Raw genomic sequence first — 14,034 nt, forward strand, 5'->3', positions numbered from 1 at the left:
TATCCAACATCCGGCACAAATACTAACAGCAGTAGGCCACCAAATGCTAATGGTAGCTAGAAGCAAGGAGGAGCAAAGGAACGCACATATTAGTGTAGCCCACGTATCAGTGACTCACCACAGTTTTGCGAGAGAGAGAGAGAGATGTCATCGGTCATCACACTGTTGAAGTTAAAGCAGTCACGGCCGACGACACACCAGCCGGCCGTAGCTGGGCAACGGCAGGTGCTGTGTCTGTGATCAGTGCCTGGGTGTCCAGTTCCTGAATGAATCAATTTTAGTAAGATAGAGACTTTCAAGGATAATCAAGGCAGAGAAGAACTTTTTGCAGATTAACACTCCAGTCCTCCATCAACGATAAACGGTGTCTATCTTGACTCACGATATCCAAGGAACATGTAACCAAATTCAAGTGAGTTAGCTGGATCATGGTTGCTGATGATTGGAGTTTATGGGCTCGTGCAAATGTAAGGTTAGTTATGATATACCACTCGCACTAACTTTGATATACCACTGGGATCATGCCCAGCTGATGTGGCTCCAACCAACTGAAGCCTCGCGACAGTAGGGTAATGGTGTGCAATTCAGCAATGCTCAGGCTGGCAAGACGAACGCACTTGAAAGTTCCCACTATTTACGTAGGCTTAGAATCTCTCCTGACCCAATTATATGCCCCATATGTCCAAGATACCCTATTCCTTTCTGGTTCCCTTTCGTTCCAACAAATTTCCTGTGCAAGGTGGTGAACATCATTCTAGCTTTTGTTTCAAACCACCAAACATCCAAACACGGTTATGTTTTCCTTGCCCACAACTGCATCCAAGAACTACGCCTGGTCATTTTCTGCTCTCTTTTTTTGAAAACCAATTTTCTGCTAAAATTAAGAACACCAAAGGAGTGCATGCATATGGACCCTGAGAAATTTATTATGAGAGGAGAAAAGTATTATGCCAAGAAAGGAGGCTAAGGAACTGATTTCAGGGAAGGAAACCAATATAACCTGACCAGCTATTCTTGAAGACAACAAGGCTCCAGTGCACTTAGCTCGTTTGCTTCTTCAGTCTCCTCTCACCAATCTGCTTCACTAACGATCACTATGTCCTGATAAAGTGGCATGTATTGGCTTGTGGGACTGCCCAGAAGGGGAGATAATGTTACACTGCATAAACTATCATGGACGAGCATTTGGCATGTGCAGGTATGACAGTATTCTAGTGTATATCGCAAGTGTGGCGTGCTGCGTGCATATATCAGTTCTGGAGTGTCACTATGCTTACCCTTTTGGTTGGCAGTGTTCTTTGACACAGTTTTGGGAGCCTGATGAGAAGGTCAGAAGGAGGTGCAGAGGTGCAGCTGCAGGTTCAGATATAGACATGGTCAGCAAAAGTGAGCGTGCAAGTCGTTTAAATATATGCTGATGAAACATGAAACCATACAGACCTGCATGCAAGCCTGCGAATGAATATGGAGTAAAGACACAAATGATTAAAAACGGTAATTAAACAAGTCCAGAAACATATTTTTAACAGACAATCACCTGTGAAATTTCTTTACCAAAATGCAGTAGAATTGAGAGAAAAGGTAGAAAGCAAAGATCAGTGAACCTGAGAAAGGGAAACAAGGGGCGCATGCAATGATCAGGTGCTTCTGTGACGGGCAGCTATTAACTAACTTCTCAGTACACAATAAAGCTCAACCTCTGCCAGATGCTCTGGTTCACCTTGCTTCCTACAAACCAAATAACCACAGCAACCAAACATTATTTCTGCGGAGAGAGAAATTAAGGGAGGGAGGGAGGCCTAGCATTACTTCAATAAACAAGATTTGCATGAACTACAGCATATCATCAGTCACACCGAATTTTCTGAATCAGGAGAATGCACTCCCAATCCAATAAAAAATAGTTCATAACGCATACATCACAAGAATAAATGTAGTAGGTAGACTAATATAAAAAGATAGCATGAGCCAAATTTCGATTAATGAACCATCCAGGTCTGGGAATACTCCGTTTTGATTTCTTGAGAACTCAACAACACATCTGTACACAGAGTAACAAACATTATCAACTCTCTCAAAGCTCTTCATAGGGAACTACAGAAAGATTTTCTCTTTCCTTAGGGCTACAACAAAATAGTCAGCACCATCTGAGGAGAGCAAGTACTATTGTTGGGAGGTTTCTTGATGCTGCCTTTCAAGGATGGAAGTTCAAAAGTTGTTATAATAAGGCGACTAAATAGAGAATGTAAGAACGATGGTTCTTGCTTTTGGCATTCACATGATGCTCATGCCGCTGGTCCACCTTTTCTTCTCCTATAAACCCTTTTAGAAGAACGAGGAGCTCCAACATCAGCGCTGTTGGTATTTTGAACACGATAATTAACAGGTTGCTCTTTCAGAGGTTGACTGGCATTTGGTGTTGCACTTGTTTCCAGAAGAACTTTTGTATTCTGAGACCCACTGGCACTAATCTGTCTCCTCAAACGCAATATCTCACCTTTTGCTGTGGCCAATTCATCTTCAAGCTTTTTAGACCTCACTTCGAAACTCTCCCTCTCAGTCCCAAGCCTTTTTATTATATTCTGTGTGTTCTCCATATTTTCCTGAGCTCCAACTGTACTTTTCTTTTGTTCCTCAAGAGCCTTCGATAGCATCTCCTTCTCTTCTTTAATGGTAGAAACCCTAGAATTAGTGCTTTCAAGCTGCTTAGACAGAGATAGTGTACTCTCATTTACCTCATTTAGTGATTTAGTGGCCTCATCCAAGTCTACTTGAAGAGCTCTTCTTACTTCAGACTCTATCACTGATTGTTTCACCAAAGCCTCAAGCTCCCTATTTAGAGTGGCATTGATTTTACGTTCTTTAACTAGCTCATTTGTGGTGGACTCTAGTTTCTTATATGCATCTAGCAATTCTTTATTGAGGTCACCATGTGCTTCTGTAACAGACACTAATTGATTAGAGGTGACTTCAAGTTGTTCTTGTGACTTTTTCAGTATCCCCCTGACTGATGCCAGTTCATCTGAAAGAGTTGCAGAAACTGATTCAGCCTCTGTTATTTTGTTGGCCAGAGCCTGTTTCACTTCACTGGCCTCATCTGTGAATTTTGAAATCTGGGTTACCAAGTCCTGGTTTGATCTCTTTACTTCATTAAGCTCTTCAGAGAGTTTGAACACCTCATTTCTGGAATCTCTTAGTGTCTCTTCAGTGGACTGAACTAATTCTGATAAACTTTTTCGTGCCACAGCTTCATAATCTAGCATTGTTCTGGTGGTGTCCAATTCATTGTTCAACTCTGCAATTATAGTTCTGTCTTTACTGGAGTCATTTAATGCAGCAGAAAGTTTTTCTTCAAGCTGATTGAGCTGACAATCTTTCTCAAACAGTAGTTCAGAATCGCGAGATGCCCTCTGTTCAGAAGCAGTTTTCAGGTCTGTATACTGTCTCATTAGTGCACTTATTTTTCCTTCTGCTTCGCCCTTTTCAGTGTACAATGTTTGAACTTCCTCATTCAATGAATCAATTAATGATATCTTTGATTTTAGATCATCTTTATCTGTAAGAACATCCTTCTCCAGTTGCTTTATTTGAGAGTTTGCCTGTTCTAGGTTCTCTTTGGTTTGATTGTAGATCACATTCAGGTTCTGGTAATCTCCTTCCTTCGCAGAAAGTGATGAGCTGAGTTCCCTTATGTCTTTCTCCTTGTCATTTACCTCTTGGCTAAGCAGATTTACCTTGTCATGCAAAATATCAAGCATTTCTATCTTTTCCTTCAATGTGCCTTCAAACACATGTTTGTCTTCCTCCGCTTGTACAATACTACTCTTAAGTTGATCTATCTCAAGATTAAGCTGCTCAACTAGCTCCTTCTCCCTTTGAACTTCCTCACTTAAAGATGTTACAGTCCTTCTAGATGAAGTCAATTGATCTAGAAGCGAAGCTTCCTCCTCCTGGAACTTCCTAGCTTGTTTCTTCAGTTCTGCTTGTTCATCCAATATCCTTTTCTCATAGTTTTCCCTAAGCATAGACATTGCTGCCTCATTTTCAACCAATTTGATCTCCATCTGGGTAATAGAATATTAGAATCATTAGGTGAGAATCCTACTTTCACAAATTCAATTTTTATAGATATAAATTCCAAGGTAATTTTCGGCAAAAAGTCTCGAAAGAATGAAGGCCTTTCTACTATGTCAGCAGCAGTTCATAATAACTTATCTAATACATTTGTTCCATTTTGACAAATGAGAAAACTGATTCTCCATCCTAAGATTGATAATGATTTATCCTACAAATTTCTTAATCATATTATCATGCTACATAAGATTGAAGTTGCACGGGGATAGACAATATGTATTCAGCAACATCACTATGGTATCAAGGTCCACGGTAAAGATAAACAAGTCAGCAAAGTAAGCATATAGGATATGTTTGATTTGGTTGTTTGATTCCTCTTGGTCAATGTTGTATATGTAGAGCCAAACACATCATAAGAGTCTCCACACAATAAAGCTCAGAGAAACAAAAATATTCATGCCTTGAGAAACAACAGTACCTTAAATAATAGTACATTTGCAACTAAAACAGAAAAGAGCAAACGTGTAACAATTTTAGGACAAGATTCTTGGAAAAAGAATTCAGGTTAGTCGATCAACTATAAATCCTGTGACATGTCTGACAAGTTAGTACTGCAAATCCAAGGAATAAAGCGAATTGAATGACCAGACTTTGTGATTAAAGCAAGAATAGTGATATCTCAAGGTATTATGATGGCGTACAATTTTTATTTCTGTGTGTATAAGTAAAAATTCCAAACTAATAAGGAGTGGTAAAATATAATTTAAAATACGCTGACTAGTGATTATAGATAGCATATAGATGAGATGGTCGATTGCAAGGCCTCCTTTTCCTGTTGAGAAATGCCAAGAAGTCCAGCGAAAACACCAGAAGCAATAACTGCAATTGCATTCAGAAGACCTGCAAGTGGATTCCTTGGAGTTGGTCCTTCCACATCAGGCTGAGGTAGTTCATCCTCAGGTTCTTCAGGTAGAGTTCCCTTGGCTTTTGGAATATCCATTCTATCTGGAAAAATAAAGACATCAATTATTAAAGTTTGTCAATTCAAAATTAGGTACATTGATTGATAAAATATAAACTATATTTACAAAAAGCATGCAGGCCAAAAATGTGCATGCGTACATAGAGCGAGAGATATGGTGTATGTGTCAAACACATACACACTCGGTTTCAAAACTGTTTTGACCCGATGGACCACAAGCTCCATAATCAAATTAACTAGAGAAATACTAAGAAAGAAAAGCATGCCCTCCCTCCCTCTAGCATGCTTCATGCACACGAGAAACACTGTTGCTGCTAGGCACGTGCTTCCTCTCCGTATCACGTGGAATCAAGTGGGAGCATAAGTTTCCACCACCACATGCACAGCCAGTATCAGGATGTCAAGATCCTGATTAGAATCAAGCCAGAATATAGAAAACAACAGAGAAGTAATCTACACTTACTCAGTTGTTTCATCCAAGATAAATTGCTAATATTAGTGAATAGGTAACATTTAACTGATACTACCTCCGTTTTCAAATAATTGACACCGGTACTGTAGTAACTAGTAACTTTGACCAATAATAATTTTTAAAATATTTAAGCAAGTAAAATGAAATTAGTATTGTTAGATTTGCTATAAAAAATAGTTTAAGTATGTTGTATACTTAGAATGATTTACGTGTGTATTTGTGAAAAATTGACGGTCAAACATTGATGCTTGAAGTCAATGGTGACAGTTATTTGAAAACGGAGGTAGTACTATATAGTATATACCTCTAGTCCTCTACTTGTAGATACACTTGACATTTTGACCACTTTATTTGTTTACAAATACTTGTCACTCCATGTTTTCCAATGCATAAATTTCGCATTTTACCCTTATCAACTATGTATCTGTGTGATTTTGCGCAAAATTGATAACATAATTTCTTTATCAAGGGCATTTCAGTCACATTAGATAACAGAAAATGACTGCCTAGGTTACCATGCCATGGTCAAAACTGTCAAGTATTTGCAAACGAAAAGAGTAAGACAATTGTTTAATCAAGGGCATTTTAGGCAGCTAGTCATGCCATGGTCAAAAGTGTCAAGTATTTGCATGGATGGAGCAGCAATTAATCAAGTCGAATGCATATGCATTATAGTGTCTAGCACCCAAGTTACCATGATAATTGTGCTTACATATTTTATATCCATAGCGTTGATGAGCGAGATGGGAATAGTGCGAGAATTCAAAGGGTTCACAAGTTGCCGCACAATAGATCAATGGTCTTAATGACAATAAAGACCCACTACATGACAAACAAGTGGAGACCCTGGACATGGGTCTTGAGTGTATGCTTTCTATCAGCACAACAATGTAGATAAGAGTAGCACAAGACAAGGTGCTCATAAGTTACAGGACAACAAATCACAATCTTCCTGACAGCAACGTGGTATGGCACAATGAACAAGTATCAAATATCGACATGGGGCTCTAGGAGCATGGTCAAGAGTATCACGAGAAGCTAAAGGGCTCACAAGTCTCAGGACACCATACTAGTGATCTTGGTGACAACGAAGAACTACGGTACAAGAACTATTACCCATTCTTGATGTGGGTCTAGAGCATGCACTTGACATGGGCATCATCAGCCTAGGGGAATACAAAGATTAGTCAAGGGAGCAAGCACTTTGACTAGACGTCAATGTTGAACCGAGACCAACTTGATGAGCTACTGGATGTTGAGCAGACCATGTGAATGCCATTTTTTATGTCAAGGGTTAGCTTGAGGTAGTTGAGTGTAGTGCCCTCCCTGTCCTGACTCATGAAGCAAGCAAGGGATTATGGAACTTCTGGCCAGCATTGAGCTTAATGATGCTGTTGAACAAGCAATTAACACAGCATTTAGGACCAATATTATCATGGAAATTGGACATACAAGATCTATCGGATGTTTATCGTGGAAATTGTACAGGTCACTTAATGGTTCAGAATGGAATCTAATAGAATACAACTATACTATTGCATTAAGCACAATAAATAGTTATATGCTTATATGCCCAGATTAATTGGACCTTGAGATAAAGCTAGAAAACCATATAACATCTTCATCAGATTAAAAACTAAAAACCTCACAGATCATTCTCGCAAAAGGGGAAGAATCACTACTCACCAGTGACGAGATCCACCGTCGAGGGCTGCAACCTGGCCGCCGCCGCCGCCGCGGCGTCGCGGAGGCGGAGGAGCGGGAGCACCGAGACGCCGACCAGGAGCACGGCCCTCCTCCGCGTGGCGTCCTCCGCCGCCGCTACCGACGAGCGGCCGGCGTTGGACACCGAGGCGAGGACGGCGGTGGGCGCCCGCCCCGCGCCGCCGCGGCGAGGGCAGCAGGTGGAGGGGAGGAGGGAAGGGCGCAGCGGCTTCGGCGCCGGCGGCGCGGAGAGGAGGAGGTGGTGGTAGCCCATGCCGTCGGCTCGCCGAGGCCTAAAACCCTAGCCCCCTCGCTCGCTCGCTCGCTGCTTTGAACGGTGGAGTGGTGTGGTAATCACGTGAGCATTTGTGGCAACGGAAATGGCGATGCGTTTGGGGGGAATGGCGACGCCGACGCGGCGGAAGCGGAGCCGGAGCCGGAGGAGACGGCTTCGGTACTGTGTGGAGTGAGAGCTAGTTGATTTTAGATATCTTCAACCATATTTTTTTTTTCACTTCTTAATTTCTCTTTTCGTTCTCATATTTTTTATTTTTTTATTTTTAATAATTTTTTTAAAAGATTTATAAAAGTAAAAAAAGAAAGAATCTAAGTAGGAGAGATAATTGATTCGGAACGAAAATCGTTAAAATATTAAAAAAAAAACAAAAAATTCCTTCGAAAAAAAAACAACACTCACAAGAAAAAACCGTTAAAAATGAACTTAAAAGTTTTGAACCTCTGGACAACTAGCCTTGAGAACTGGGTTGTCTTCTTAGGCTTGGGTCATGGGAACGCATAATATATTTTTATTTTTATATATTAAATTAAAAAATTATAAATATATTTATAGGGGCTAACACATGATCTCTTAGACGTCTATCTTACTCTTAATTTCTGAGTACCTATATCGATTCTTAAATAATCTCTCCTGTCTCCATCGAGTCAAGCAGCAATGTAGTCTTTTCCGATCTTCCACTAAGAAAAATATCATCACAACTGATATTTTAGTAGGTAAATTAACACCACAGATAGTGAGTGAATCGTCGTATATCGCGGAAGCTGGATTATTACGGGCCAAGGACTTGCCAGGGTAAGGAGGAGAAGGGGGAAGAAGCACACTTGAAGAGCGTAGTACAACAGGTTGTCGGAGGGTGAACTCCTGTCGCAGGGATCCCGAGAGACCCCTTTTTAAAGATTCGGCCGGGGAGATGATCCTGAATGAGTTCGTTGGAGAAATAAATGGAAGTGAAAAATAAATGCAACAGCCGATGGTGGGGGATGATCGACCTAGTGCAGGGAGAAATAAATGCACCGGGGTTTAGACAGGTTCGGGCCGCACGGGGGCGTAATACCCTACTCCTGTGTGGATGCAATATCCTTCCCTGAGGGGGATCCCTCAGGGATATGTCTGGTTACAAGAATATATTATATAGCTAAGAGCTTGAGGCTCCCTTGTTCTAGCTCTGCTCAAGCTTGCTTGCGGTGTTCTTCGTCTTTCTCCGTGATGTTTTTCGATCGTGCTCTTCTTTCTGTATGCCCATCCTTTTATGCACTCGCCGGCCACGACATACCCCAAACGGGAAAGAAGGGGCACATGTTCCAAGACGCCACGACTGAGAAATGCGTCATCATTTCCTCTGGGCGAAGTGACAGGGGCGGTGGAAAAACGCGACGCGCGTCCGACCACCCGCCACTGTGGACGCCCTGGCGCCGGGCGCCGTTGAGAGGGCCCACCGAGCAGCCACAGAGGCACCCAGCGCGCCCACCCTGTCTTGTTCCTCTGCCAGAGCAGGGTGGCAGGCGGAACGCTTTGATCCTGGCAACGTTATCCCGAGATACACCGGATGATACGGGACGGGATCCGTGCAATTAATGGCCCCACGCCCCTCTGCCAAAGCATGGCAGGGACTGACACTGCGGCGGGAGCAGTTGGGGATGTCAGGACGTCAAGATGTCAGACCGCGCATGCACATTAAATGCGGCCTTGGACCTCTGACTGGTTGACACCTCGTCGACGGGCCCCTCGGGGGCCCTTCTGGGTCGTCGGGGCATCAGGTGCTCTCGCACGAACCTTCGGGGAACCGAGTGCTCGGGGGCTGCCACGTGCAGCCCCGAGCACTCTCTCCCGAGCACTCTTGTACGATCCTTCGGGGAACCGAGTGCTCGGGGGCTGCCACGTGCAGCCCCGAGCACTCTCTCCCGAGCACTTTTGTACTGACCCTCGGGGAACCGGGCGCTCGGGGACTGCTACGTGCAGCCTCGAGCACTCTCTCCTGAGCACTCTTGTACGATCCTTCGGGGAACCGAGTGCTCGGGGGCTGCCACGTGCAGCCCCGAGCACTCTCTCCCGAGCACTTAGCTCTTCTGACCATCGGGGGACTATGGTACTCGGGGGGCGAACGGGCACCTCCCCGAGCACTTTCTTCCCGGTACTTGGACTCTGCGGGTTATTGGGGAACTGGGGTGCTCGGGGACCAGAGGCTGTGGCCCCGAGCACCTTCTCCTGGAACTTAGATTTTCCTCATCCCGTAGGAGGGACCTCGCAGGATGGTGACACGTGGCGGACGGCTGGCCTGGCCTCGGGACTCAGGGACCCCCGATTCCTGATACACCGACAGTAGCCCCCGGGCCCATTGGCAGGTGATGGCACGGAGACTGCGGATGGGCCTTTCGTCGCGGACGAGGTCGAGGCTGGCGTGGACGCCACATGGCAAGCTTTCAAGAGGAGGCTTTTTAGACCCGGGCCTCGGGTATGGCCCAGTGGGGAGACGAGTAGACGCGTGTCCACACAACTCCCGAAGGGCATGACAACGGTACGGGCGGCACGCACGGCTGCCGCGCAGATCGAGGAAAATACGCCTGGCAGCTGCTGACGCCGCACGATCGGCGGGAGATTCGCCTGGCAGTTGCGCTGAGCGAACCGTTGGTCGGCAACGTTTGAACTCTGAGATATAAAAGGGGGAGGGGATCGATCCGTCCCTCTTTTTACACCTTCCTGCAATCTTGCTCTTGCCTCCTCCGTGCTCCGAAGCCCTTAGAAACCTTTCAGGTGATCGGAGCGCTTCTCATCCTTTCTCTCCACCACCAAAACACCTCTGCTCCCGTCGAGATGCCGAGAGTCGGAGGAGGCCGTCGCGACAAGACTCCGGACAGCGTTCTGCCAGAGTCTCGTCTGAAGAATGAAGAAGCGGCGGCCAAAATTAGGAAGCTGCTGGTGCCCGAAGGGCAGGAGGGAGCTGTGGTGGTGACGCCGGTGAACTTTTCGCCTGCGACGACCGTTCCCGGGCGAATTGTTTTATTCACTTCTTTCGTGGCGGTGGGGTTGGTGCCACCGTTTTCAACCTTCTTCCTCCAAGTTCTTGAGACCTACAGCATCCAGCTGGTGCACTTGAGCCCCAACTCCGTCGTGGTGCTCGCGGTCTTCGCGCACTTCTGCGAGATGTTCGTGGGGGTGGTGCCTTCGGCCACGCTTCTCTGATACTTCTTCATCTTGCGGCCGGCTGGGAAGAAGAGGGGGTACTCCACGGCGGACGTCGCGGGGTGTTGCAACCTTCGGCTACGAGACGGCTTGGGGGAGCAGTACATCCCCCAGGTGCTACGCAGCAAGTGGGAGGAATGGCGACGGGACTGGTTCTTCGTCGACGTCGACCCCCACGATCGTCTCGCTCTACCGGAAGCGGCGGCGGAACCTCGGAGGTCGACGTGGGAGGTGCCGCCGCCGGAGGACGCGAGGTTGGAGCCGGTGTTCTAGCGCATCAGACTCCTACGCGACTCCGGACTGACCTCGGTCATGGTGGTGGCGGACTTCTTGCGTCGTCCCCTGGCGCCCCTGCGGGAGCGGGCCCGGCCGTGCTGGTTCTACACCGGGCCTGAAGATATCACTCGGACCCAAATCGGCGCAAGCTGGGACCTGGACCCAGCGGAGCTGAGAGGCATGACCCAAGTGGTGACCGGAGTGGAAGACATGAGCCGGGCGGAGCTCCCGTGGCCGGAGATGGCGCTCTGCGCCAACCCCGAGCGCGTGGTGATCATGGCGCAGCTGCCAGAGTTCGATGCCTAGGGGCTCGTGGACCGACCGAGGAGCTGGAGCCCCGAGGCCCCCGAGCTCCCTGGGTTGGACGAGCTGATCAGCGAGGAGGCCACGAACAGCCCGGCGCGGGCTGGTGGCGGGGCCGCTGCGGGCAGCAGCCGCCCCACCAGAGAAGAGGGCACCGCCGACATTGTAGTAGCGGTGGCGCCGGGTGATCGGGGAAAGCGCCCCCGAGTCTACATCCCAGTGCCGGATTCCCCGCCGTCGCCGTCGGCAGCGGCGGCGTTCCCGGTCCTGGAACCGCGACTTGTGAGGATGGGGCCTGACTCGGCGCCTGAGAGCCGCGCGGCGGCCCCGCCGAGCCCCCGGCGGAAGAGGAGATGGGAGGATTCTGGGCCGGCGCCGCCGGACCCGGACTTCAGGCTCCCGGCGGCCAAATGGCAGTACCGGAGGACGACGACCGAGTAAGTTTCATTCTCCGCTCTTTCTTGGGCGCTCTTTGCCCGAACTAAGCTTTGATTTTAATCTTCGTCTATCTCCCGCAGGCCGCCCGTAGGTGCCACCGCGATTGAAGGAGCGCCGGCGCCGGGGCCAGAGCCAAGCCCGCCGGCCGCGCCGAGGCATGCGGACGTAGCGACGGTGGGGGCGCCAGCGGACACGGCGGCCAAGGGGAGGACGGCGGAAGCAGCGGCCGAGGGGAGGACGGAGCGGTCGCCTGAACCTTCGGCGCCGGTGGAACCTACCCCGGGCATGCAGAGCCCGGGGCGGATGGTGGCGGAGACAGCGGCCTTGCCGGGGCCGGCAGATGCGGCGGCCGAGGCGGGAATGCGGTCGTCGCCCGAGTCTTCGGCGCCGATGGAACCTACCCCGGGCATGCAGAGCCCGGGGCGGATGGTCGTGTGGTGTCCCTTGGGGACCTCGGACCCCCCGGAGGCGGATTGCGGGGAGGCCGGCGCTCCACCGGCACCCGGCCGGCCTGCCGACCCCTACCTGGCCGCGATCGAGGGCGTCCAGGTGGCGATCGGGCGGCTGGGTGCGACAGTGAACGCGAAGGAGGAGGAGCTCGAAGCAGAGCGCGCCCGGCTGATTTTGGAGAGGGCGCAGCTTGCGAGCGCCCAGGAAGAGGCCCGCGCGGCGGCTGCACGGGAGCAGAAACTCCTGGAAGATACCCGCGCGGAGGTCACACGGGAACGGGAGATTTTGAAGGCCGCCCGCACCGAAGCCGCGCGGGAACGAGAAGACGCCGCCCGCCTGGCTGAGGCATCGCGGCAGCAGGCTGCCGAGGCCCTTGCCAGGGCGGGGCAGGCGCAGGAGAGGGAGGCAGCGGTCACGGTCCGCGAGAAGGCGGTTGAGGAGCTCCGGGCTGAGCTGACCCGCCGAGAGGGCGAGGCCGATCAGACGCGCACCGACCTCCAGTGTTGGGAAGATGACCTCCGGAAGATTGAAGAAGATATCCGCCGGTGGGAGGAGGACCTCTCCCTCCGGGAGGTCGACAATGAGATCACGGCGGCGGATCTGGGCGCCCGGCAGGACTCGCTGGCCCACCAGGAGGACGTGCTGACCCGCCGGGAGGGGGAGCTGACCCGGCGAGAGGGGGAGGCTGCCGCGACGGCAGCGGCCGTCGCCACCAGGGAGGAGGAGAACGCAAAACACGAGGCGGAGCTAACCGCCCGTGAGCGCGGCTTGTCCGAACTGGTGGCGCAGGCCAAGCAAGCTGCCGGCTCCGCAACCGACGGTGGTTCTTCTGGCCTGGCTGGGGGCCAGGGACTCGAGGCGCAGCTGCGGGCCGCGAAGGAGAAGCTCGAGACTGCCTTCGTCTCGCGGGTCAACCTGCAGCAAATGTTGGAGGACGTACTCCGGCGGATGCGGCGGGCCGTGGAGAGGACCGGCCTTGGGCGACTCGTCGTGGACAAGAAGAGTGATAGCCCCGCATGACAAGTCCGAGGGCTTCAACAAGTCTGCGAGCGCCTCGAGGCGCTGCCCTGGGCCGTCCAGGAACTCACCGCCCGGGAAGGACGCGGCTTGGCCCACGCGGTGGCCGAGCACGTCCTGGCCTGCCACCGGAGCAGAGACCCGAACTTCCCGCTGGAGACGGCGCGGGAAGGAGTGGTTGAAGCCGAGGGAGCGGCCGCCCGGGAAGCGGTTTGGAGCACCGCTGCCGGGGTGGTGGCCGGCTTCAGGCGGGAAGTGCCGCCGCCGCCAGCCCCCGGGGATGACCCAGACGACTCTGATGCTGACTCCGCCACCGATTAGGCTTTTTGTAGTAGTTTCCTTTTCTTTTGTTGTTGTCTTGGATGGATGTAAATATGGGAGTGATCCCTCAGAAATGCTTGTATTTTCCTTGTGAGTATAATGGCAGCTTTTCTTTGGGCTCGCAACTCCAGTGTTCTTGAGTACTTAGTGTTTCTTCCGTTGTTTTGCCTTGAAGCCCCGGGGAGTACTCAGTCGAACCGTTCCCGACCTTTCCGTCCCCGAGAACGAAGTCGTCTCGATCGTCGTTCTTGGTGCGTTCAGCCCCCGAGCCCTCGCGAGTCCGCATCGTCTAAGTCAAAAGACAAAGACACGAACTTCCTTGCTCGAGAGATGGATCGATCCAGCACGGAACACGCTATGACCGGTGAATACTTTTTCACCTTGCGACCACTCAGTCAGTAGACTGGAGACACGCGCGGGCGAAAATGTGACCAGGAGTCCTCATGGTTTGGTGGTGCCCGGGCTTAAGACGGACCGAACCGAGCACCGACAACCCGCCCCTGAGGCCTAGGCTCCGGA

General features: G+C 50.0%; 1 protein-coding gene across 1 annotated transcript; it reads right to left on the bottom strand.

Moving 5' to 3' along the window:
* Positions 1 to 1,946: 1,946 nt before the first annotated feature.
* LOC133928553 (MAR-binding filament-like protein 1) lies at positions 1,947 to 7,734 on the bottom strand. Its single transcript, XM_062374949.1, has 3 exons — positions 7,215 to 7,734; positions 4,872 to 5,079; positions 1,947 to 4,062 (listed from the first exon to the last, which is right to left on the bottom strand). The coding sequence occupies exons 1-3, from the start codon at positions 7,504 to 7,506 to the stop codon at positions 2,286 to 2,288; spliced, it is 2,277 nt and encodes a 758-aa protein (XP_062230933.1). The 5' UTR covers positions 7,507 to 7,734; the 3' UTR covers positions 1,947 to 2,285.
* Positions 7,735 to 14,034: the final 6,300 nt, after the last annotated feature.

Source organism: Phragmites australis, chromosome 9, assembly GCF_958298935.1.
Source record: "Phragmites australis chromosome 9, lpPhrAust1.1, whole genome shotgun sequence".
NCBI classification, from domain to species: domain Eukaryota; kingdom Viridiplantae; phylum Streptophyta; class Magnoliopsida; order Poales; family Poaceae; genus Phragmites; species Phragmites australis.